At 34.2% G+C, this 26,906-nt stretch overlaps 1 protein-coding gene across 1 annotated transcript in view; it reads right to left on the reverse strand.

The window, feature by feature from the left end:
* LOC136030483 (activated Cdc42 kinase-like) overlaps positions 1-26,906 on the reverse strand; it is a gene marked incomplete in the record, with an annotated part of 105,846 nt that overhangs the window by 34,244 nt on the left and 44,696 nt on the right. The window contains 4 exon segments of the mRNA XM_065709501.1: positions 7,540-7,759; positions 11,426-11,562; positions 21,804-22,053; positions 24,547-24,823. Coding sequence (XP_065565573.1) covers positions 7,540-7,759; positions 11,426-11,562; positions 21,804-22,053; positions 24,547-24,823 — 884 coding nt within the window.

Raw genomic sequence — 26,906 nt, forward strand, 5'->3', positions numbered from 1 at the left:
GGTCTCTGTAGGTAGCAAATTACTTAGTAATAAGATACTTTTTAGACTGAGAGATGCTGTAAACAAAGTTTTAAGAGAAGAACAGTCCGGTTTTAGAAAAGGTAGAGGATGTGTCGACAAAACTTTCACTCTTAGGTTAATAATTGAGAAGTGCCTTAGTTGTCAAACACCTTTGGTCCTCAGTTTTGTATATTCTGAACAAGCGTTCTATTCTGTTGACAGAAGAGCTTTACTAAAGGTCTTATCCTTATATGGCGTACCAGACAAATACATTAGTGATTAGTGCTATATACGAGAAGAATACTGGTGAGGTTAAGGTAGAAAATAAGGTTAGCAACAGGTTCTGTATTAAATCAGGAGTTTAACAGGTTTGTGTTCTAACCCCCTTTATATGGATCATTTCGATGGACTTCATCTTAAAGAGCACAGGAAAGGCAATGAGAGACCACAAAATCAAATGGGAAGGAAAAACTCTCCTGAACTCAGATTATGCTGATGATTTAGGCCTCCTAGATGAAAGTGTGAGCAAAATGAATGAACTTTTAGAGGTTTTGCGAGTTCAAGGTGCTAGAATAGAATTGAAAATAAATGTTAAGAATACTAAATCACTACGGCTAGGAATAAGTGAAGATGAAAAGGTGACGTTAGGTAACGAAAAGATTGATTCACAGGAAAAAAAAGTTTGGAAGAATAGGAAGATAAGTCTGCAAAACAAGATTAGAATATTGGAAGCTACAGTAAATGACAGAGGTCAAATATGGCTCTGAAGCATGGGCGCTCCGAATAGCGGATGAAGATTTATTAGATGTTTTCCAGAGAAATTGCCTAGGGATTGTTCTTGGTACCCGGCTGACTGACCGTATTTCAAACAGTAGGTTGTACGAAAAATGTGGTTCAACCCCGCTTTCTAGGGCTGTAATAAAAGTAAGGTTGAGATGGGTAGGGCACGTTCTGCGGATGAAGGATGACACATTGCCAAGATTGTCCTTTTCGACCAACCGTCCAGGGCTAAACGAAAAGCAGGTCGTCCTCGTCTGGGTTGGGAGGATGTCATAAAGAAAGATTTAAAGGAAATGGGAACTTGAATAGATTGTGATGGAAGAAGAACGTGCGTAGCTGTGTTGACCTCAGCAGCTTGGTACTGTGGTGAGTTGTTAGTACTATATATACATACATATATATATATATATATATATATATATATATATATATATATATATATATATATATATATATATATATATATATATATAGATAACTTCGAAGACCACACTGCCTTTCCATGACGAAAGTAAAACAGTTCAAAATAGGGATGATACCTTTTTATTGACAGTGAAATATAAAATTATTTAACTGGATATTTCGAACACATATACAGTGTTCATCATCAGCAGTAAAACTAAAAGACATGAATAAAAATAAACAGAATTTATACCTAATAAACTAACTACATATAGTTTATTGCTCTTATTTTTTTCAATGCAACAGCCGAGGCAAATCTCCTTGACCTTTTCGGTTCCGGTTCATTAGAACCGGTTCATTAGAATTCATATTTTTTAAAACATAAATTTTGGGGGAGATATATGGATGTCATAATTTCAGTATGGAATTATGGGGTGGAGGAATTAAAAAGTTTTTTAGAACATCTTAATTTTTGGGGAGGTGATTTAAAATTTACAAAAGAATTAGAAGAGGATACTAAACTTCCTTTTTTGGATGTCCTTCTTTTAAAAAATGAAAATAGTCTGGATTTTAAGATTTACAGAAAACCTACTAACAATAACAGATTTTTTTCATTTTTCTCCGGTCATGCCCACCAAGTAAAAATTGGTTTAATCATATCTTTAACTGACCGCATTTTTAGAATTTGTTCTCCAAAATTCATTGAGGAGGAATTATTATTGCTAAAAGACATTTTAATAAGTAACCATTATCCGGGTTGGTTAGTTGACCAGACTTTTTCGAAACGAAGGAAAAAATTTCTAGAATGTTCTGACGATATTCTGGAAACAACAGAAAAGAAAGATATCTTTTGTTCTCTACCATATGTTCCAGGTTTGAGTGAAAAACTTGAAAGAATTTTACAAAATAATGGTTTAAAGGTAGCTTTAAGAGGTAGTAATACTTTGGCAAGTTTTTTAAATTCTGGAAAGGATCGGACTTCCGTAGAGCAACAAAGTGGGGTTTATAAAATGCCATGTACTTGTGGAAGCTCTTATGTGGGACGTACTAACCAGAATTTAAGAACGAGATTGCTACAACATCATCATTCCATTTCATCGTCTTTAAAGCAAAATACCAAACCTGAAAATTTCACGTCGGCCCTCGCGGAGCATATCTTTAATTTTCCAAATCATTTTATTTTGTTTGAAAATGTTTCTTTGATTTCTAGGGACCAAGGTTCAAAGCAAACTTTCAGGGAAACAATCGAAATTAAAAAAAATTCTATTCAAGAATAATTCTATAAACAGAGATACAGGTGAATTTGGATTGAACTCAATTTATGATAATTTACTGAGGTCAAATAAAGTAAATATCACTTCACCTAAGAGCTATGACCTCTGTCCACGTAATACGTCAGTTAAATCTAATGAACCGGAACCGAAAAGGTCAAGGAGATTTGCCTCGGCTGTTGCATTGAAAAAAATAAGAGCAATAAACTATATGTAATTAGTTTATTAGGTATAAATTCTGTTTATTTTTATTCATGTCTTTTAGTTTTACTGCTGATGATGAACACTGTATATGTGTTCGAAATATCCAGTTAAATAATTTTATATTTCACTGTCAATAAAAAGGTATCATCCCTATTTTGAACTGTTTTACTTTCGTTTATATATATATATATATATATATATATATATATATATATATATATATATATATATATATATATATATATATATATATATATATATATATATATATATATATATATATATATAATTCACAGAGAATAAGGCTTCTGCTTTCAAATCACGACAGATATAACTAATTCATGAAAAAAAGGAAGAAAATTTACATATAAGAAAATTCTTTGCATCCTTAATGCTGAGCATGACAGAAATCTGGCATAATATTTCCCTCTCTGACCTACCGACTTCACGGGTAAAGTAAGTGTTTTTTTAACTCTGCTCTTCATCAGAAAAAAGTAAAAATAATAAAAGAAAAAAGGAGGTACAATTTCCTATGACCTTTTCCTTTAGGTCCTTTCCCAATCTTTGGCTAATTATCGTGACTAGACAATGAATCAGAATCAGAGTAATCATGGTCTTAGTGGAATTTTCCAGCATTAAATTATTTGAAATTGTATTTTTCACCTCCGAAATGGAAATTCAAGTGTACAGGATATTCGAAGCTAACGTTGAATTACAACGTGACACCCTAAGAGCGCATTCAATTTGCTTCGATATCGTTCTTCAAACCCGTAGTTAGTCGCAGGGTCAGGTTTAATCAATGATTGGGAAAAGCAGTTTCTTAGAATACCCTGCTTGTCCACAAGAACTCAAGACTACTGGACTTTTTTTATGACATACCAAATTTAGAATATGAGAAACTGACGAGCGATGAAACGCGAGGTCATTTCTGAATATAAGAACAAATATGGATGCCATCTAGTATACCTAGTAAAACGAAATTTAAAAATTAAAATCCTTAACAAAATATTATTTAATTTTTTTTTATTTTGCTTTACTTAGGAAAGATCAAAGAGCCAAAAGAATCAATATATTAGTGTTGTTGAATAGTAGAGTATATAATCCATTTTGTACTTGTCCTCTATTGTTTTAGTTCATCTCTGAAAACAATAACAATCATGGATGCCATCTAGTAATACCCAGTAAAATCAAATTTAAAAACAAAAACCTTAACAAAACATTATTCACTTTTTTTTAATTGTCCTTCTTAAAATGCCCTTTTTTTCGGTATACAAATTGGTTTCAGCCTCACTTTAAATGTAATTGATTTTCCAAGGCTTTGAATCTAAAACTACCTCGCCTTTGCATTGATAAATTCACGATACCAGATGGTGATATTAAAAGTTAGTAGATTGTTAATATGGTTAAAACTGCCTCTATCCATCTTTTTACTGATTAAATTAAAAAAAAAAAAATAGTTTTTTTTTAACTGAAAGTAAAGAGCAACATTAAAACTTAAAACAAACAGAAATTACTCCGTATATAAAATGGGTAGTCCCCTCCGCAGCCCCTACGCTAAAGTTATTAATTGTTTTAAAAAGTAGAATTGTGGCAAAGAGTCAAACTTTAATGTTGCTCCTTACTTTCAGTTAAAAAAACTAGTTTTTTTTAATTTAATTTCTGAACGTTTTTTAATTAATGCATGGTTGATTTTGGCTCTCCGCACATAAATTATTAAAATGAAATTTGCCTATTAATTATTTTTTTGGCTAAATGGCTTTATCTTAGTTTTGATCAGACGATTTTGAGAAATAAGGGGTGGGGAAGGAGGCCTAGTTGCCCTCCAATTTTTCGGTTACTTAAAAAGGCAACTAGAACTTTGAATTTTTAACGAACGTTTTTATTAGTAAAAAATATGCATAACTTGAAAATTAACTTACGTAACAAACTTTTATATTCTTATATTTCTATTATGTGTATGGGGGGGGGGGGGGGGCAAACTTTTATATTCTTATATTTTTATTATGTATATGGGGGGGGGGGTTGTCCCCTCGTTAATACCTCGCTCTTTACACTAAATCTTAAGTTTTGTCCCAGTTCTTTAAGAATGACCCCTGACTCAGAAAGGCCGTAGAATAAGTAGTTGCAATTACTAAAAATACTTTAGCATAAAGAGCAAGGTATTTATCTCCTCCTAAATACCTCCCTCTTTATGCTAAAGTATTTTTAGAACCCCTCATATGCGTAATAATCGCTGTTCGTTTTAATTTTTAATGCTACTCCTTACTTTCAACTGAAAAAAAATTTCATGTTTATTTTTTCATTGTTTTTCTTTTTACAGTAATGCTAGAAAATCCTGCGCCCTTTTCATTGAATTTCTCTTCCCCCATGATATATTCCTCCAAGGAAAGATCCTCCCACATACCCCAAACCCAAACCAAAAAAATCCCCTGAAAACGTCTGTACACTTCCCAATAACCATTACAATATGTAAACACTGGACAAAGTTTGTAACTTCCAACCCCTCCCCCAGGGACTGTGGGGGAGTAAGTCATCACCGAAGACATAGTTATTATGGTATTTGACTATGCGGAACAAAATAGCTATCTCAAATTTTGATCCGTTGACTCTGAGAAAAAATGAGCGTGGGAGGGGGCCTAGGTGCCCTCCAGTTTTTTTGTCACTTAAAAAGGGCACTAGAACTTTTAATTTCCGTTAGAATGAGCCCTCTCGCGATATTCTAGGACCACTTGGTCGATACGATGAGCCCTGGGGAAAAAAAAAATAAAAAAAAAAAATAAACACGCACCCGTGATCTGTCTTCAGGCAAAAAATACGAAATTCCACATTTTTGTAGATAGGAGCTTGAAATTTTCACTATATGGTTCTCTGATACGCTGAATGCGATGGTATGATTTTCGTTAAGATTCTATGACTTTTAGGGGGTGTTTCCCCCTATTTTCCAAAATAAGGCAAATTTTCTCAGGCTCGTAACTTTTGATGACAAAGACTAAATTTGATGAAAATTATATATCTAAAATCAGCATGAAAATCCAATTCTTTTGATGTATCTTTAAGCATCAAAATTTCGTTTTTTAGACTCGCTTACTATTGAGCCGGGTCGCTCCTTACTGCAGTTCGTTACCACGAACTGTTTGATTAATTTGCGTCGCTCTGGCTCTCAAAAAAGGCGAGTTGACTTATTTAGTGTTTACATGTTTTGAGTTCACTTAATAACGGGCTCATAGTCTACTCAATTTCAGTTCATACTAAAATTCAATTTTTGGTCTGTGTGAAAATTTCTAGCCTCGATTACGTTACTCACTAGCCCGTTTAAGTTGGAGGAAGGAAGTTTTAGACAAGCTCTCAGCATATGTGGTACCTAAATTTACTAATTTTGGTAAGGAGCGGCCACACACCTCCCAATATCTGTACATTTTAAAAACAAGAATATGGTCTGCATTATAGCCTAACTTCTAACCATTTATAATCATCGCGTAATTTTCTTTTTTTAACTGCACACTTTAACAAAATAATAAGCTGGATACAAAAACTTTGACTTTTAGTAAGAACACAAATTTTAACAGATTAGTATAAAGTTCGCAATTTTTATTGCTTAAATAAAACATAGAAGCATAATTTACCACAAGAACATCAATATTCTCTAATGCTCATATTTAGCAGTTTTTAAAACAAGAAATGAAATTACTACTACTACTGCTACAAACAACTCATCGCAGCACCAAGCCGAGTGAAGCCAAGACAGCCACGCAAGCTCCTTTTCGATCTCAATCTATTCCAAGCCTCACCCTTTACACCATCCCAGAAAATTCCCACTTCTGTTAAATATTTCTTTACAACATTCACCGACCCGAACCGGGGATGACCCGATTTTCGTTGGCAAAAAAGGACAATCTCTAGCAAACTGTCATCCTTCATCCACAGATCGCACCCTAGCCATCTCAACCTCTCTCTCATTATAAACCAAGAAAGCGGGATTGAACCGCACTTTTCGTGCAGCCGGCTGCTCGAGAAGCGGTCAGTCAGTGTGGTATTCAAAACAATCCGTAGGCAATTTCTCTGGCAAACATCTAGCAAATTAAAAGAGAAAACAAAATACGGGATAAACCACAGAAAATGAACAAAGAGAAAAAATGTAAATATTTCGATCGATACCTCGGCTCAACCGCCTTCAGTTGAATTTCACCGTTAATAAAGAAAGGACTTATTCTATTTTAGTTTTTATTTCTCAAGGGTTGTCTCTTTATATTGTCTTGGGCCCTTTTCGTGATTTCTTTTTGGAGGGGGAGGGGTTTACAATAGGATTTTTCCCGGGGGCAGGGTTTACACAAAAACTCAAAAAATACATAAAAAATTTGTTTATATTCATTTTTGTAACGCTTCTACGAGTCGAACGAACATTTCAGGGGGGAGGTGAAACCCCCTAACCCCCAGGATACGTCCTTGATTGTCCTGTGGACTTTTATCTATATTTATTCTCAATTGTGCATTCTTAACAGGGTGTTATGATATATATATATATATATATATATATATATATATATATATATATATATATATATATATATATATATATATATATATATATAGGTTTTAACCCACATTTTTCTCTTTTTTTCCTACATTTGCCTCGTTTTTCTTCGTTCCCCTACGTTTTCTCATTTTTTATGCTTAGCCATTATAGTCTCAGAAATTATTTTTGAGCAGAATTAATGCGTAGATAATTGATTTTTTTCTCTCTTGCAATAACAAGAATATAAAAAGAAAAGAAAATTAAAACCGAAATTCAGCCTTTCTGCAGTTGTTGTTCTTTCAAATTACAGCTAAGCAAGTTTTCTAGTTTGCAACACTGCACCCAAAAATAAATAACTAAAATAAATACCAGCTGCCGGTCCAATTTTTCCCCCTTCCACTAATTTCGCAAGTAATGGCGCCTTTTCACAGATTCTTGATGATGGCTGCGTCTTTGTTTCACGAGGCAATGTCGATATTTTTCCTTCACGAGGTAATGTTGATGTTTTTAAACTTATAGATGGCGATAGCGATGGATCATCATCTTGAGGCTTGTAGGGGGTGACAACTTGCTTTGGTAATTGATTGTACTAAACAGAGCGAGAGAATTTTAAACAACGATCAATGTTAATCGAATCACATGCATAAATATACTACATAATAAAATTTATAAATAAATAAAAGAATCTTAAAGTTGAAATGTCATCGAAATCAAACATTTTTTGCCCCCTCCCCCCTCCTGGCCTATCTTAGGTGTACACATCCTCAAAACCATAATTGTCTAAGTTTCATCTTTTGGTTGTTTTAAAAATAAGAAGTTTTTAGAGCATTATTACATTTTCGTCAGTGTTGTCACGTTGAGCCACGGAGACAAATAAAAAAAAATTAGTTAAATTTTTGCAATGCTGTTCGTCTGCAAAAATTCAAATAAACATTGAAAATATGTTGATGAACCATCAAAGCAAAGACACACCTTCTCGAACTTCTTAGTGTCATAAGAATTAGTTTATTTTTTACCGATTTATCAACCATATTTTTTTTTTTTTTAATTTGGCATTCGCTATTATCAAAATCTCGATAACACCATACCGTGACATTTTGGGATTCCTATTTTTTCAATTTTTTGAGAAATAGATTATTGTGTAAGTTCCCCTTAACCAATCAAATCAGTCAGATTTCATCTTCACTGTCCTTGGTACTTTGAATGTGACGAAGAGAAACCTAATTGAAAGTAAGAATTACGTTAATCAAAAATATATGCCAATTTTCAAGACTTAATATCATGCAGAAAATCATACGATAGGAGCAAGTAGGTCTTATCCTTACAGGGGCGGGGGCTGTATGAGAGGATTTTTCCGTGAGAAGTATCACAGCTAATAACAACTTACTGCAGCACAAAGCAGCCTAAGGCCATCTGCATAGGCTCCTCCTCCAATGCAATCTATTCAAAGCATCTCTCTTTACACCCTCCTAAGAAGTTCCGATTTCCTAAAGATCCTTGCTTAAAACCACTTCCCACCCCATTCTGGGGATGACGTGCTTTTTGTTTTACCCTATAAAAAGAACGACCTTTGGCATTTTTCCCTGAGACGACAATTCTTCCCTGAAAGGACGATTTTCTCCTCGAGGAGGAGGTTGATAGACACAAAAAGTAAAGTTTTAAATCACAAATGTTCCGAGTAAGGCTTTCAAATACATCTTTGGCGGCAAATCCCTTCATTCCCCAAGTAAAGGTTTTTTTTTATTCATCACCTATTTAAAAAATAATTTCCAAACAGCATAAAATAAACAAATACAATAATTATAATATAAACAATAGTAAAATAAAAAATATGTATTCTTATATTAAACTCTTATCATTCAGGGTGGTATTTTCTGGTTGGAAAGACATTATTCTTCAACCGTTACATATTTTTTTTTCCACTTTATATTTATAAAAGTATATTTACCCAAAGTTGTGTCCAGTATTTACATTGAAAAAAAAAAAAAAAAAAAAAAAAAAAAAAAAGAAAACACAACCAATACAAAACAATATGATCCACAACCAATGCAAAGGCTGTTCTCATTGTTTTTTATGTTAAGTTGTGTCCACTATTGACATTAAAAAAAAAATATCCACAACCAATGCAAAGGCTTTTCTAATTGTTTTTTTTTTTCGTCGTTTTTTATGTAAAGTTGTGTCCACTATTGACATTTAAAAAAAAATATCCACAAACAATGCAAAACAGAATGATCCACAACCAACGTAAAAGCTGTTCTCATTGTTTTATAAACTTGTATCCACTTTTTGCATTAAAAAAAATATACACAATCAATGCAAAACAATACGATTCACAACCAATGCAAAGGCTCTTCTCATTTTTTTTTTTCAATTATTCTTATGTAAAGTTGTGTCCTTTATTTACATTTAAAAACAATATCCATAACCAATACAAAACAATTTGATTCACAACCAATGCAAAGGCTCTTCTCATTTTTTTTTTTCAATTATTTTATGTAAAGTTGTGTCCTTTATTTACATTTAAAAACAATATCCATAACCAATACAAAACAATTTGATCCACAACCAATGCAAAGGCTGTTCTCATTGTTTTGTTTTTCTTTCGGAGAGAAGGGATTACTTGTCCGTATCAAGGTTTGACATTTTTTAGTAGACTCATTAAGTGACTTGACTAATGAACGCGCATAAAAACCAAGCACGTGATTCAGCTAGTTATATTTATATAATACATACTATACAATACTACTAGTTATACTACAGTCCCCTTATGTAAAGTAATGAAAACGAGAAGAAACCTAACTGAATATTTTAATCTAGCATTAGCATCTATAGGGATATAGAGCTAAATTATAATTTGTTAGAGTAGCTAGAGTAGCAAAATCAGCCTAAAACTCCAAAACAGGAAGTGAAATCTCAGCTTGTGCGTATTAATTTGTATATTAGAAAATTCAGCAGTGTTGGTGCAATATTTCTTTATAATATACTCAAGGGTCATAGGCGTCATTTATTGGAGGGGACAAGGGAGGTAATTGCCCTCCCCCAATAATTTGGAAAATATTCTACTTTATCAAGTAAACCTAAAAATGATAATTGGTGAGAAACTAGTCTACGGGTTACGAGGTTCATTTATTTTGTCAAAATGAAAAATTGGACAAGGTTAAAAAGTACATTTTAAATTAAATTTTATTAAATTAAAGTCGATACGGCAAAAATTACGACAGCACTAGTTTTATTTCAAGTTTGATAGGGTAAGATAAGTGTACAAAAATATATATGCGCCATGCATGCCGGGGCGCTGAGAATCTACCGGTGAGTCTCCACTACCGGACGGGTACGGAAGGCAGGATTGTCAAATTAATTTTATGTTTGTTTGATGTGTTTGTACATATTGTTTATTATGTATTGTTTTTGAAATCAACCGAGTAGTGTCTTTGCTAAATGGTAACTTTTCTTTGTTACTGCTAGAAGAAAAATATGTTATTGAAGACTTAAGGCAGGACCACATCACCTTTAATTTTACTGTTAGGTGTTCGGTATCCATTATAAAATAATGGATACCAATTGCGTCATTTGTGTTTTTCAATGAAAACCAGGGCTTTTTTCTGTTGTTATCCTAGTTTAATCCACATTGCAATAACGTAAAAATGGCCTAGGCTTTGTACAGTCTTTCATATATATTATGAAGTAATTTCCCAAATAAGATTTGAGACAGCTTAAAAATAAGTTAAAGCTTGTATTCTCACAAGTTTTCCAAGGTGGGGGGAGGGGGAAACCCATCTTTCCGCCAGATGGTATATCACACCTCCCCCCTCCCCAAACCAAATGCTGAAAATTCGCCCATGTGAAAGTTATAATATTATTTGAAACATAATATTTATAATTTATAGCATAATATGGTAACGAAATATAATAACCTAAGACTAATACCGATCGATTCCCCATTCAACACTCATTCCAAATACAATAGGCGGTACCTTTACGGTTGCTAGAGACTACTGCTCAAAAACTGCAACTGTTGCTAAAGACTACCGTTCAAAACAGCAACAGCTCTTGCTGCTTAAAGCAGCTCTTGTTGTCAAAAATAACAACGATTTCACCACCTGAGGAAATAAATCGAACATAAATATGACAAGGCACATAAACCAAGCAGCGAGAAATCGAGCAATCAGATTGAGACTATAATAAATCGAACAGGACAACAAAATACCGCTTATTTTAAAGAAGAAAAGACAACAGTAAAAATGGGAAAATTCACCTTGTCGGCAAGAAAAGATACATCTCCGAAATAGGCTCCATCAAGACCAACATGCCCGGTATGTTTCAAATCTCCTTGAGGACAGCTGATCATTTCTGGTCTTAGGCGTCGTCTTGATGAGTATGCATTCTTACCATCTAAAATAAGTAATGACTGAATATATAAATAAATCAGCCAATATTTTTATTTTAATTATGGCAGTCAAATCAACATAGTGCGTCAGATTCAAACCGATTCAAAACATTAGGTAAAAATAATGGAAGGACGGATGTAACAAGATTTTTTTTCCTTTTTTAGGGGTCCCTTCCGTTTCAAACTCAAATTTCATGACAGTATACATTTTTAAAATTATTTTTACTTGTTATAAAACGGTAAAGGTTAAGTTGCTATGCAGTAAATAGACCAGTAAATAAAGAAAAAAAAAGGTGTGACTAAATCTTTCCATTTGACAAAAGCAGTTCTTCTCAGAAGGAGAAGAACTCTCGAAAAAGATCTCAGAAGGTTGGTCACTTTTCACTATTAAATAAAAAAAACAAGTTTTTTTAACGGAAAGTAAGGAGCGACATTAAAACTTAAAATGAACAGAAATTACTTCGTATATGAAAGGGGCTGCTTCCTCATCAACGCCCCCCTCTTTACGCTAAAGTCTGACTCTTTCTCTTAACTCTACTTTTTAAAACAGTAAAAAACTTTAGCGTAAAGAGAGGGGCGTTGATGAGGAAACAGCCCCTTTCATATACGAAGTAATTTCTGTTCGTTTTAAGTTTTAATGTCGCTCCTTACTTTCCGTTAAAAAAACTAGTTTTTTTTCATTAGTTCCTGAAAGATTTTGAATTAATGCATGTTTTGATTTTGGCTCTCCGCAGATGAATAATCAAAACGAAATTTGCATATTTATTTTTCTGGCTAAATGGCTTTCTCATAGTTTTCATCGAATGATTTGGAGAAAAAAGGAGCGGGGGAGGAGGCCTAGTTGCCCTCCAGTTTTTTGGTTACTCAAAATTTTTGGTTACTTAAAAAGGCAACTAGAACTTTAATTTTTTACGAATGTTTTTATTAGTAAAAGATATACGTAACTTACTAATTAGCTTACGTAACGAACTTCTGTATTCTCATATTTTTATTCCGTATATGAAGGGGTTCACCCCTCGTCAGTACCTCGTTCTTTACCCTAAAGCTTAAATTTTGTCCCAATTCCTTAAGAAAGACCCCTGAATCACAAAAGCCGTAGAATAAATTGTTGAAATTAATAAAAATACTTTAGCGTAAAGAGCGGGGTATTAGGAGGAAGTGAGGCCACCTTATGCGTAATAATTTCTGTTTGCTTTAAGTTTTAATGCTTCTCCTTACTTTCAGTTGAAAAACTTTTTCATATTTATTTTTTCATTGTTTTTTTTTTTAATAATGCTAGAAGATCCTGCGCTCCCTTCATGAAAAATTTTCCTCCCCCATGAAAAATTCCTCCAAGGACAGTTCCCCCAACATATCCCCCTCTTATCAACCCTCCCCAACCTAAAAATCCCCCTGAAAACGTCTGTCCACTTCCAAATAACCATTACTATATGTAAGCACTGGTCAAAGTCTGTAACTTGTGGCCCCTCCCACGGGGACTGTGGGGGAGTAAGTCTTCCCTAAAGACATAGTTATAAGGTTTTTTTACTACGTTGAATAAAATGGCTAACTCAGAATTTTGATTTGGTGATTTTGGGAAAATAATCAGCGTGGGAGGGGGCCTAGGTGCCCTCCAATTTTTTTGGTTACTTAAAAAGGGCACTAAAACTTTTCATTTCCGTTCGAATGAGCCCACTCGCAAGATTCTAGGACCACTGGGTCAGTACTATCACCCCTGAAAAAAAAAAAAAAAAAAAAAAAAAAAAAAAAAAAAAAAAAAAAAAAAAAAACACGCACCTGTGATCTGCCTTCTGGCAAAAAAAAATACAGAATTCCACATTTTTGTAGATAGGAGCTTGAAACTTCTACAATAGGGTTCTCTGATACGCTGAATCTGATGGTGTGACTTTTGTTAAGATTCTATGACTTTTAGGGGTTGTTTTCCCCCTATTTTCTAAAATAAGGCAAAGTTTCTCAGGCTCGTAACTATTGTTGGGTAAGACTAAACTTGACTAAACTTATATATTTAAAATCAGCATTAAAATGCGATTCTTTTGATGCATCTATTGATATCAAAATTCCATTTTTTAGAGTTTTGGTTACTATTGAGCCGGGTCTCTCCTTACTACAGTTCGTTACCACGAACTGTTTGATTACTGTCCTTTCTAGTCCTCTCCATTAAATTCCATCTTGTTTACCTCGAAGCCCATCACTGCCCTTCAAGCCCATTACCTTCAAGACATTGTAACAGCCATTGTATCTCGATCTGAACGCTAAGCAATAGAACAATCAATAGGGTTATAAAACCGTCATGTTCCATACGGCTACGTAAAAAAAAACAGGGCTAAAAAAAAAACATCTAAAGCCACGTTTAGTTTAAACGAGCTAGAGCAGATCTACTGTTAAGTGTAATGAACGGCTAGAGTAACTAAAGTGTAATCATAATAATTTTGGTTCACTGGCCGTAAATTACCACGTCTTCTCGCATGGACAGATGATAGATAGACTTATCTATTAAGGCCGTGATTAAGTGAACTTGAAAACATCGAGCTTCAGAATTGAAGTAAGGTTACCCTTCTGTCTTTTAATTCTCTAGAGATCGTCGATTGTCAAAACTTCAAATAGCACCAATTATCAAGTCTTGTCAAAGGTTTTGATTGACAGCTTCCTTTGGTGAGATGCTTCAGCCGAGAAATAATAATATATTTGACAGTGTCTTGCAAAGCTTGGTTACCGACCAAGGGAGATTAGAAAATGAGCAAAAGAGCACTATCATTCTCAAGTACAAAATGCCCATGTATATGCAACTGTGACGGCATGCATAGAATGCATTTTAAAATTTATTGTTTTTTCCACTTTATTTCCTAGGGATAGGCTATTTAAAATACCTCATTTCATTAATTCGAAACTAAACAGCGAACTTAGTTGAAAGCTTTCTTCGAGGATTCTTAGAAAACCAAAGTTTTCTTACAAATTAAATTAAAAAAAAAATAAAACTGAAAGTAAGGAGTGACATTAAAACTTAAGACGAACAGAAATTACTTCGCATATGAAAGGGACTGCTTCCTCATGAACGCCCCGCTCTTTACGCTGAAGTTTTTTACTGTTTTAAAAAATAGAGTTAAGAGGAAGAGTCAGACTTTAGCGTGAAGACCGGGGCATTGATGAGGAGACAGCCGCTTTCATATATGAACTAATTTCTGTTCGTTTTATGTTTTAATGTCACTCCTTACTTTCAGTTAAAAACACTTGTTTTTATTTAATTTAATTTCTTAACGTTTTTTAATCAATGCATGTTTTGATTTATGCCCTCCACAGATGAATAATTAAAACGAAATTTGGGTATTTATTTTTTTGGCTAAATGGGTTTCTCATAGTTTTGATCAAACGATTTTGAGAAAAAAATAGGAGCGGGGAAGGAGGTATAGTTGCTCTCCGATTATTTGGTTACCTGAAAAGGCAACTAGAACTTTTAATTTCTTACGAATTTTTTTATTAGTAAAATTATTAGTAAAAATAAATTTTACTAGTTAAAGACATACGTAACTTACAAATTAGCTTACGTAAGGAACTTCTGTATTCTCACATTTTTATTACATATATGAGGGGGGCTCACCCCCTCAACAGTACCTCCCTCTTCACACTAGAGCTTAAATTTTGTCCCGATTTCTTAAGAATGACCCCTGAATTACAAAAGCCGTAGAATAAATAGTTGAAATTCTAAAAATACTTTAGTGTAGAGAGCGAGGTATTAGGAGGAGGTGAGCCCCTCATATGCGTAATAATTTCTGTTCCTTTTAAGTTTTAATGCTGCTCCTCACTTTCAGTTGAAAAAACTTTGTCATATTTATTTTTTCATTGTTTTTTTTTTAATAATAGTAGGAAATCCTGCGCTCCCTTCATGGAAATTTTCTTCCTCCATGAAAAGTTTCCCCAGCATATCCCTCTCTTCTCAACCCTGCCCCAGACCAAATGAAAACGCCCCTGAAGACGTCTGTACACTTATAAGGATTTAGTTATAAGGATTTCCGACTACGCTGAATAAAATGGCTATCTCAGAATTTTGATCCGGTTACTTTGGAAAAATAATTAGCGTGGGACGGGGGCCTAGGTGCCCTCCGAGATTTTGGTCACTTAAAAAAGGCACTAGAACTTTTCATTTCCGTTAGAATGAGCCCTTTTGCAGCATTCTAGGGCCACTGGGTTGATACGATCACCCCTGAAAAAAAAAAAAAAAAAAAAAAAAAACACGCATCTGTGATCTGCCTTCTGACAAAAAATACAAAATTCCACATTTTTGCAGATAGGAGCTTGAAATTTCTACAGTGGTGTTCTATGACTTTTAGGCAGATCACGGATGCGTGTTTATTTGTTTTTTTTTGTTTTGTTTTTTTTCCAGGGGTGATCGTATCCACCAAATTGTCCTAGAATGTTGCGAGAGGGCTCATTCAAACGGAAATAAAAAGTTCTAGTGCCCTTTTTAAGCGACCAAAAAAATTGGAGGGCACCTAGGCCCCCTCCCACGCTAATTATTTTCCCGAAGTCAACGGATCAAAATTCTGACATAGCCATTTTATTCAACGTAGTCGAAAAACCTTATAACTATGTCTTTGGAGACGACTTACTCCTCCATAGTCTCCGTGGGAGGGGTTACAAGTTAAAAACTTTGACCAGTGCTTACATATAGTAATGGTTATTGGGAAGTGTACAGGTGTTTTCAGGAGAATTTTTTGGTCGGGGAGAGGGGTCGAAAAGAGGGGGATATACTGGGGGAACTTTCCATCGAGGACTTGGTCATGGGGGAAGAAAATTTCCATGAAGGGAGCGCAGGATTTACTAACATTATTAAAAAAAAAAACAATGAAAAAATATATATGAAAAAGTTTTTTTTCAGCTGGAAGTAAGGAGCAGCATCAAAACTTAAAACGAACAGAAATTATTACCCATATGAGGGGCTCACCTCCTCCTAATACCTCGCTCTTTACGCTAAAGTATTTTTAGTAATGTCAACTATTTATTCTACGGCTTTTGTGATTCAGGGGTCATTCTTAATTAATTGGGCCAAAATTTAAGATTTAGTGTAAAGAGAGAGGTACTGACGACGGGGTGAACCCTCTCATATGTGTAATAAAAATATGAGAATAAAAAATTCTTCACGTAAGCTAGTTTATAAGTTACGTATATCTTTTACTTATAAAACCATTCGTAATAAATTAAATTTCTAGTTGCCTTTTTTTATTAACCAAAAAATTGGAGGGCAACTAGGCTTCCTCCCCCGCTCTTTTTTCCCAAAATCATTCGATCAAAATTATGAGTAAGCCATTCAGCAAAAAAAAAAAAAAAATTCAAATTTTGTTTCAATTATTACTCTGCGGAGAGCCAAAATCAAAACATGCATTTATTCAAAAACATTCAGAAATTAAATAAAAAAACAAGTTTTTTCAACTGAAAGTAAGGAGCGACATTAAAACTTAAAACGGACACAAATTACTTCGTATATAAAAGGGGCTGCTTCCTCATCAACGCCCCGCTCTTTACGCTAAAGTTTTTTACTGTTTTAAAAAGAAGAGTTGGGAGAAAGAGTCAAACTTTAGCGTAAAGAGCGGGGCGTTGATGAAGAAGCAGCCCCTTTTATATACGAAGTATTTTCTGTTCGTTTTAAGTTTTAATGTCGCTCCTTACTTTCAGTTGAAAAAACTTGTTTTTTTATTTAATATATTTAAAATCAGCATTAAAATGCGATTCTTTTGATGTAGCTATTGGTACCAAAATTCCATTTTTTAGAGTTTCGGTTACTATTGAGCCGGGTTGCTCTTTACTACAGTTCGTTACTACGAACTGTTTGATAAAGTTGGAGGACAAGCAATATAAACAAAGGTATTTTATTTCAAATGACAATACAATTAAGTATGTAACTACAGAGAAGGATAGAATGTAAGGAAAATGAATTTTCCTGTTACCGGTACTAGACGATTAATCTTATAAGTACGGCTCTTGTATTGGAACCCCCTGTGGAACTTTGGGATCAAAGCATCAATGAAGAATCCTTTCAGCTTGGGAAAAATCTTTTCGGTCCAAAAGCCTGGATTGCGGTCTATCTTTTCAATGTAGAAGTCTTTCTGGGTAAAAATCATGAAAAAGCAAGTATATAGCTGAGCACATTCAAGCTGACTGATTGTACTTGGTAAAAGTAGTCGTGGCCTCGTTTGGGGTTGACCAGTCCATTCTTTCCAACTTCCATGCAATAGTCCGCCTTAGACTCTTTTCGGTTCTTTATCCACTAGCCTATCCCCAAATTTCTCGCAGTTTCGCAGTTCCATACCTCGCTTTGATTTAATTTTCCCCATGATTTCGGCTTTGTGTGCATAACTTTCCTGAAGGCTCCTGACTATTTCTCATTTCTATGTTTCTTCATTGCATTGAAATAATTTATGAAAATTTCACACTATTAACAAGCAGCTGATTATTCCAGCTTGTCATTTTCGTCTCTAGGGGTTATTATCGGCGATCTGAAACGATTCTTTATGGCAACCGACTTGTAAAAATTTCAGGTAGCTGAAAATATTCTTGGGGACTGTTAGAAAACAGGAAAATACATCAAAAAATGGTTCCAGTCATCTTATAGGTTATTGTCTTCTGCACATGATAGTACCAATTTTGTTCCAAAAGCAATATCCTTCATAGAGTACACTTGTGAAAAAGACCTAGACATTTTCTAAGATTTCTAAGCAATTAGAGGAAATAGAACAAAATCCTTTCAAACATTTTGTAGCATCTTCAAGAAGCTATGACCTGATATTAAAAGCGGCATCTTCCGCCAATGAATACTTGAGTACTTTTTAAATATAAATTTTCAATTTAACATGGGATTTTCGAGTTCCATCAGTTCACTTAATCACCCCCTTAACAAATGAACTGATATCATATTTACACAATCCTAATAAGGCTTATGTCAGATTTGCCTCTCACTTAAGCGGAGCTTTTGGATTTTCTACAATTAGTCATATGGCTTGATGCCCACAACTACTTGATTTAAATTTGACTCTTTCTCTCAATTCTACTTTATTAAACAGTAAAAAACTTTAGCGTAAAGAGCGGAGCGTTGGGAAGGGAACAGCCCCTTTCATACACGGAGTAATTTCTGTCCGTTTTAAGTTTTAATGTCGCTCCTTACTTTCAGTTAAGAAACTAGTTTTTTTTATTTAATTTCTGAACGTTTTTGAATTAACGCATGTTTGATTTTGGCTCTCCGCACATAGATTATTAAAATGAAATTGGCATATCAATTCTTTTTTTGGCTAGATGGCTTTCTCTTAGTTTTGATCAGACGATTTTGAGAAACAAGGTGTGGGGGAGGAGGCCTAGTTGCCCTCCAACTTTTGATTACTTAAAAAGGCAACTAGAATTTTTAACTATCAACGAATGTTTTCGATTTTCAAGTTTTCCAAGAATTCCGGTTTTCCCCTCCAACTCCCTTCAATGTCACCGGATCTTGTCGAGATTTAAAATGAGAATTCAAGATTCTTCTAAATTTCAAATTTCATGAAGATCTGATCACCCGTTCGTAAATTACAAATACCTCATTTTTTCTAATTTTTCCAAATTACCCCCCCCCCCAACTCCACCAAAGAGAGCGGGTCCAGTTATGTCAGTCACCTATCTTGGACTTGTGCTTATTCTTTCCACCAAGTTTCATCCTGATCTCTCCACTTTGAGGATTTTCTAAGATTTCCGATCCCCCCCCCCCTAATGACACTGGATCCGGTCGGAATTTAAAATAAGAGATCTGAGTTTCGAGGTCCTTCTAAATATGACATTTCATTAAGATACAATCACTCTTTCGTAAGTCAAAAATAACTCATTTTTTCTAATTTTTTAGAATTAAACCTCCCCCCACCCCAAAGACAGCAGATCCGTTCCAGTTATGTCAATCCCACATCTAGAACTTATGCTTATTTTTCGCATGAAGTTTCATTCCGATTCATCCACTCTAAGCGTTTTCCAAGATTTTAAGTCCCCCCCTAACTTCCTCTTCACCGGATCAGGTCGGGATTTAAAATAAGAGCTTTGAGACACTACATCCTTCCAACAATCAAATTTCATTAATATCAATCACTCCTTCGTAAGTTAAAAATGCCTCATTTTTTCTAATTTTTCAGAATTAACCCTCCCCTCTAACTCCCCCTAAGAGAGCGGATCCGTTCCAGTTGTGTCAATCACGTATCTAGGACTTGTGCTTATTTTTCCCACCAAGTTTCATCCCGATCCCTCAATTCCAAGTGTTTTCCGAGATTTTAGGTCCCCCCTCAATTCCCCCCAATATCACCGGATCCAGTCGGGATTTTAAATAAAAGCTCTGAGACAGGGTATTCTTCCAAACTTCAAATTTCATTAATATCCTTTCACTCCTTCGTAAGTTAAAAATCCCTAATTTTTTCTAATTTTCTGAATTAAACCCCCCCCCCACCCATCAACTCTCCCAAACAGGGCAGATCCATTCTGGTTATGTCAATCAAGTATCTAGGACCTCTGCTTATTTTTACCACCAAGTTTCATCCCGATCCCTCCATTCTAAGCGTTTTCCAAGATTTCGGGCCCATCCCCAGCTCCCCCCAATGTTACTGGATCTGGTCGGGATTTAAAATAAAAGCTCTGAAACACGATATCCTTCCAATTTCATTAAGATCCCATCACGCGTTCGTAAGTTAAAAATACTTCATTTTTCTAATTTTTCCCGAATTAACCACCCCCCACCCCCCCCCCCAGATCGCGAAAACGATATTTCCAATTTAATCTGGTCCAGTCCCTGATACGGCTGCCAAATTTCATATTCCTAGCTTACCTGGAAGTGCCTAAAGTAGCAAAACCGGGACCAACAGACAGACCGACAGAATTTGCGATCGCTATATGTCACTTGGTTAATACCAAGTGTCATAAAAACACGCCTGGCCAAAAATACGAAGTTACACATTTTTGTAGATAGGGGCTTGGAAATTTTCCGGTCGGGTTCTCCAATACGCTGAATGCGATGGTGTGATTTTCGTTCAGATTCTATGACTTTTAGGGGGTATTTCCCTCTATTTTCCAAAATACACTAAATTTTCTCATGCTCTTAACTTTTGATGAAAAAGACTAAATTTGATGAAACTTGTATATTTAAAATCAGCATGAAAATTCAATTCTTTTGATGTATCTTTTAGTATCAAAATTCCGTTTTTTAGAGTTTTGTTCACTATTGAGCCATGTCGTTGTTCACTGTTGGATTGTATGAAAATGACGTATTCTTTGCCAGTATCATCTCGGAGGTTATTTACAATAATTTTCACAAAACAACAATTGTAGTTCTCGGCCTCTAGGAATGGATTGAGTTGTTTTTATTTACGTGAGATTTATTTTTTGTTTTGTCAATAAACCTACTGATTGACTGAAGCAATCCCACCAAACTAAACCCACCAGATTCCACCAAACTAGACTTACAACACTAAATTTTTTAATATGGTTTATCCATTCATGGCAACTTGAAACAGATATACTTTACGTCAATAGTTCTGTTCAGCTATAGTTGCTCAAAAAGCATTGTTGCATGACGTAATTTTTTCAGGAGAGCGAAAAATGAGAAGTCTGCGCGAAATAATTTCGACAGTTTTTTGCAACAAGATTTGTACACAAGGAAGGGGCCTTAAAGCATCCAAAAACATACAGAAGAAATGCATACTAAACCGATAAGAAGAACAACAACATAGAGCAATTTCTACAAGAGAAAACCAATTCCTAAGACGATTTTTTTCCAAAACTGGAAACTTCCCAGCATGTTGGTAGCAAAAACTCAAAAAATTCTAAGTATGATGGGAGCCAAATATGGTTTGACAGCCAAATACCCAAAGGTTGAAACAATCAATCTGGCATGTTGAGTTTACAAGAGAAACAATTTCTACAACACAAAACAGAATTTAGAGAAACAAAACTAGAAAATTCTAAGAATGTTGGGAGCTAAATACCCAAGGGTTGGACCAATCAATCTGGTGTGTTAAGTTTACAAGTTTATACAGAGAAATAAAAAAACATCTAAGGTGAATTTTTTAAAACCAGAAACTTCTAACTATGGTGTGAGACAAATACAGAAAATTCTAAGTATGTTGAGATCCGAATACAATTTGAGAGCCAAATACCCCAAGGACTGAACAAATCGATCTAAGGTGGCAAGTTTCAGCAGGTGATCTGCAAACATTGATTTGACAAAAGATGCCTAATAGTCCAAAAGACTTACCTCCCCTTGAGAAACTGCTAGATTTTATTGATGGTAGATTTGTTCCAATGTATGTGACAGTATATGCTGGGTTGAAAAGACCCGCTTTCCCATTGTTCAACACCCCTTTCCAGCAATTGTGAACATCCGCCAAAGGTCGCTTATCTAGGACTGTAATAACGTCCCCTGTTTTATAAATTAACTGATCTCGTCTCGTTCTTCCAGGCTCTTCTTGAAAATCGCCTACAGCTTGAACTTGTTCTGGTTTGCACTAAAATAAGAAATAAATTCTGCAATTTTGAATAAGATATATTAAAAAAATTATAAAAAATACAATAAACATAAAAAAAATAATATAAGAAATATATAGAAATAAATTCCAAATGATTTGACATAAAATAAAGCCAACTCTGGTTCAGTAAGTACAACTTACTTCATTAATAACTGAAAAGAACAAGTTTAATAGAAGTAATAACAATAATTGTTTTTATTATCCACTAAAAACATAAAATAATATAACACATGAAATATAAAAAAGCAAATAAGAAATTGATTTGACATATAAAAAAGCTAATCTTGGTTCAGTAAGTACAATTACTTTATTAACAACTGAAAAGAAAAAGTTTTATAGTCGTAGTAACAATAATTGTTTTTATTACCCACTAGAAACATAAAAATGCAACACTGGAAAACACATGGAAAAAGAAAAATAAACAACAAAACAATCACACTAGCCAAGATATACACAGCATTTCACAAATGTGTATTGAAAATCTTTGATTCGGATTCAACGAATTACGAAAAGCTATCGAATTACTGCAACGAGATTGGGTTCAGCCACCTCGTATCTACCGGCTACCCCATATGGACTGACCCAGGGAGACTTCCCTCTGGGTTACCTTAGCCAGAAAATATTAGATTTAATGGCATGCCTGACCCTTCAATTTATCTTTATTGTAATACTTTTTTCTTATGTCAAATGTTCTAGGTCTAGGTCGAGTTTACGAATTCAAGAATGAAGATTCAAATTGTTCACGATCTATCATCTTAGAACAGGGATTCTCTATGCTCTGTGAGATAGAAGATTAGGGTGAAAACGGCCCCTAGACTTTGTTATGGGCTGTAGCTATGATGGCTACCCTGAGAGATTATCAAGAAGCAAAAAACTAGAAACCAATTTTTTTGGAAAAGATACGTAAATTATCTATTTAATGCATTAAATTTGGGTTATATACGATAGGGCGAACGACGTCACCATTCTTGTTTATTAGGTTCTGGATCTTTAAATCTACCACGGAAGCATATGGTTCGAACCTATTACAAGATACCTTTTGAATTTTGCCGTGACCTTTGGTGATATTTATTCGAGCCAAAAGATACTTTGAAGGAGGTGACTTGGATTCGAGTCCGAGCAACGTTAGGCCAAGCTTTTCAGGGCTATTCTGGACCGTTTAAATACGCTGAACAAGAAGGTATTTCTAAATTTTGACTGGATGTGTTTATGAAAACGAATAAATCTGCAGTTAGAGCACAAGCGACAGTGAGGATACCACCAAATTGAAAACTAAAATGATGCAAAACAAAACCTGTTTTAGAAGAAAAGCCACAGCAAGAATCTCAACGAATCCCAGGAGAATACAAATCCTATAAAATGTACGATGCGAGAATCACATGTTTTACTATTAATTTAATTGTATAATTTATATTTTAGAAATCCTTTCTACACATTATTGATGTGTTTTAATTACATTTTGAATCTTATACATATATTATAAATCACTTTTCTTTTTCCTTATACTACGTCGACAAGAGTAACTATTAGCTTGTTTGGCGTATATCTACTCTCTTTAAACGAGCAACTGTGTATGTAAGTATTTTTTTTAAATAGCTCCGAGTTTTTTTTTTTTTTTTTTTTTTTAACTTGATGCCCTGGGATTTTCGGGCCTGAAAAAAAAAACGATCTAGAGAGGTCAAAGTTTAAGAAACGTTGTTTATATCCCAAACTTCTAAAAAAAAAAAAAAAACATCAAAAATTGTTTTAAATATAAAACACTTTGAAGCAAAGTCTCGACTATTTTTAGAAAAGTTCTGAATCTTAAAGCTTGATATGATTTAAATTTTAAAGTTAAATTTATTTCGAGATAAACATTGACAAAAAAATGAAATGAAAAAAAAAATAAAGAACTTAATACATTTATGACAAGGGAGACTAGGATGGGTGCCAAATAGTGCTTAAAAAGCTAATAGCCAATATTACTTGAGAAATAGCTTTGTTTGGAGTTGTAAACTTATTTCAAGCTAACCTTCTTTTCCACTCTAGAGAAGAAAGAAACAAAATAAAAAGATTATTCCAAGTTGCAAACAAGTACTTGAAGAACTGCTAGCCAAGTGCTTGAAAAATAGTTTTATCCAGCGTTGCAAGCTTGTTTCGACCGAGTGTTCTTTAAGATCCCATAACTAGATACAGATTAAAGAACATCTTCAGTTACCAAATAGTACTTGAAGTACGGCTAGCGAAGAGTACTTGAAAAACATCTTCGACTACTAATGTACATCAGTCTAGAACCTAATCCATGAGGGCGTTATGCCAAACCTTCCGTTAACACCTTCAACTTAAGTTTCAAAACATGTTTAAAACCTAGTAATAAAACTATGAAAGGACTAATAGCCTACAAGGCAGTTTACGTACTCGATGATTTGGAAAGAAAAAAGTTAGATAATTTGGCACCTAGTTTAAAAAAAAAACGATATAATTGTTACTTACTTCAGGTAGAATAGACAACAGGTCTGAGAACTTCGGCCTTTTGGTGGCGTCATGTTGCCAACATTTCAGCATAATAGAATAATGCTCTTTTGGACAGCACTCAGGCTGTTCCAAACGTTGATAATGTGGCTCGTCTATTGCTTCTAGGATTTGCTGACCTGTTAAGGCAGCCCAGGGCTGAAATCCATACGAAAACATCTCCCATAACGCTACGCCAAATGCCCAAACATCAGATGCAGACGTAAAACGAAGAAAATTGATACACTCAGGTGCACACCTACAAAAATGTTAAATTCCATAAATTTTATTCAATAGACCTCTCTCTTTTTTTAAGAGGCCCAGACTTAGAAGAAGAAATAAATAAAAATGTAAGAGCCCAAACCGACTCCTTGGCTGAATTTTAAAAGGTTCTGGTTTGTACAAAAATGCTTAAAGCATCTATCTTGCTTCTTTATAGGTCAAACAATAAAAAAATACATTAAAAATTTAATTCAATTCAATTAAAAAAATGTAGTAAATTAAAAAAAGAATGTACGAACCCCAACCAGATAATCAAGGGTCATTCAAGGTCATTGAGCATTTATATATAAGCTATGTTCTTGGAACTAAGGCAACTGTTGGAACATTTATTAATAGAGCAATTCTCCATATTCAGTCCCGGACAGGACTCGCATCTTTAAAGTGTTAACTACATACGCATGGTTTGAACATTTCTTTATAGAGAGAACTGTTTTCTTATGTTGTACAGGACAAGCTAATAAATTACATTTTTTGTGATAGTTTGAAGAAAAAAACAAGAGGAGAATGTTTATGAGCACCCACACTTCCCTCTCCCATTTTTTTTTGCCACCTTATCCCTCCTTCCAAAGAGATAATCAGCTTGCGTCAATTTGTGTGTTGTTAGGGTAGATAGCTAAAAGGATTATAATATGTATATTGTAAATGCACAGTTTCATAGTGTTTTTTCATGTTGAGAGAGGTGATACATGAAATGCAATAAAATTTACCTGTCTAAAAAGTGCTTCTTATTTTATATATTCTCCACAATCCTAAATTTAAATTAAGTTCAACTTCTATATTTGGATCCTTATACGGGCAAATACAAATCTTTACGAAGAATCGAGTACTTGAACAAAAGCTTCGTTCGACGGTGCACATCACTTTAGAATGATCATGGGGGGGGGGCATTATCCTTGAGAGTTTCTCTGTTTAATCTTTCTGAAGATTTAGAAGACATTTAAAGCCTCGTGATAGACGTGATGAAGCGACATATAGTAAAAAAAAAAAAAAAAAAAAAAAAAAAAAAAAAAAAAAAAAAAAAAAAAAAAAAAAACCTAAATGTGCCACTTTTAGTGGTAAAAGAAAAGTAGCATGTCAGCTACTTAAAAGCAGCTAATGCCACAAATTTAAGAATAAAAAACACTGTAGTTCACGAACATGATAATAACAACAGTAAATGAAATAAAAATTGTAACAATCGTGAAATTTCATTTCACATGGACTTTAATAATGGACTTGAATAAGGTTTGAATGGACTTTTACAGGTGAATTTAGGTGTGTATCAAGTCTCACTTCACATGGACTTTAATGAGATTTTCATGGATCTTTAAGCCGAGAAGCCTTTAATAGACTTTTAAAGCTGAAGCTAGGTATTTGTAAAATCTCACTCCACATGAAATTTAGTGATATTTTCATGGACCTTTAAGTTGTGGAGATTTTAATGAACTTTAAAAGCTGAATCTAGGTGTTTGTCAAGTCTCACTCCAAATAGACTTAACTGACATCTTAATGGACCTTTAAGCAGATGAGACTTTAATGGATTTTTAAAGCTGAATCTAGGTATTTCTAAAATCTCACTCCGCATGGACTTCAGTGATATTTTCAAGGATCTATAGGCTGACAAGATTTCTGTGGACTTTTAAAGCTGAATCTAGGTATTTTTCACGACTCACATGGACCTTAAAGACATTTTTATGAACCTTTAAGCTGAAGAGACTTTGATGGACTTTTAAAGATGAATCTAGGTTTTTGTCAAGTCTCACTTCACATGGACCTTAATGACGTTTTAATAGACCTTTAACCTGAGGAGACTTTAATCGACTTTTAAAGCTGAATCTAGGTGTTTTTCAAGTCTTACTCCACAGGGATTTTAATGAGATTTGAATGGAACTTTAAGCTGAGGAGATTTGAATGGACTTTAAAGCAAATCTAGGTGTTTGTCAAGTTTCACCTCACATGGACTTTAACGAAGTTTTAATAAACCTTTAAGCTGAGGAGACTTTAATGGACTTTAAAAGCTGAATCTAGGTGTTTGTCAAGTCTCAATCCCCATGGACTTTAATTATATTTTAATGAACCTT

This window comes from Artemia franciscana, chromosome 8 (assembly GCF_032884065.1).
Source record: "Artemia franciscana chromosome 8, ASM3288406v1, whole genome shotgun sequence".
Taxonomy (NCBI): domain Eukaryota; kingdom Metazoa; phylum Arthropoda; class Branchiopoda; order Anostraca; family Artemiidae; genus Artemia; species Artemia franciscana.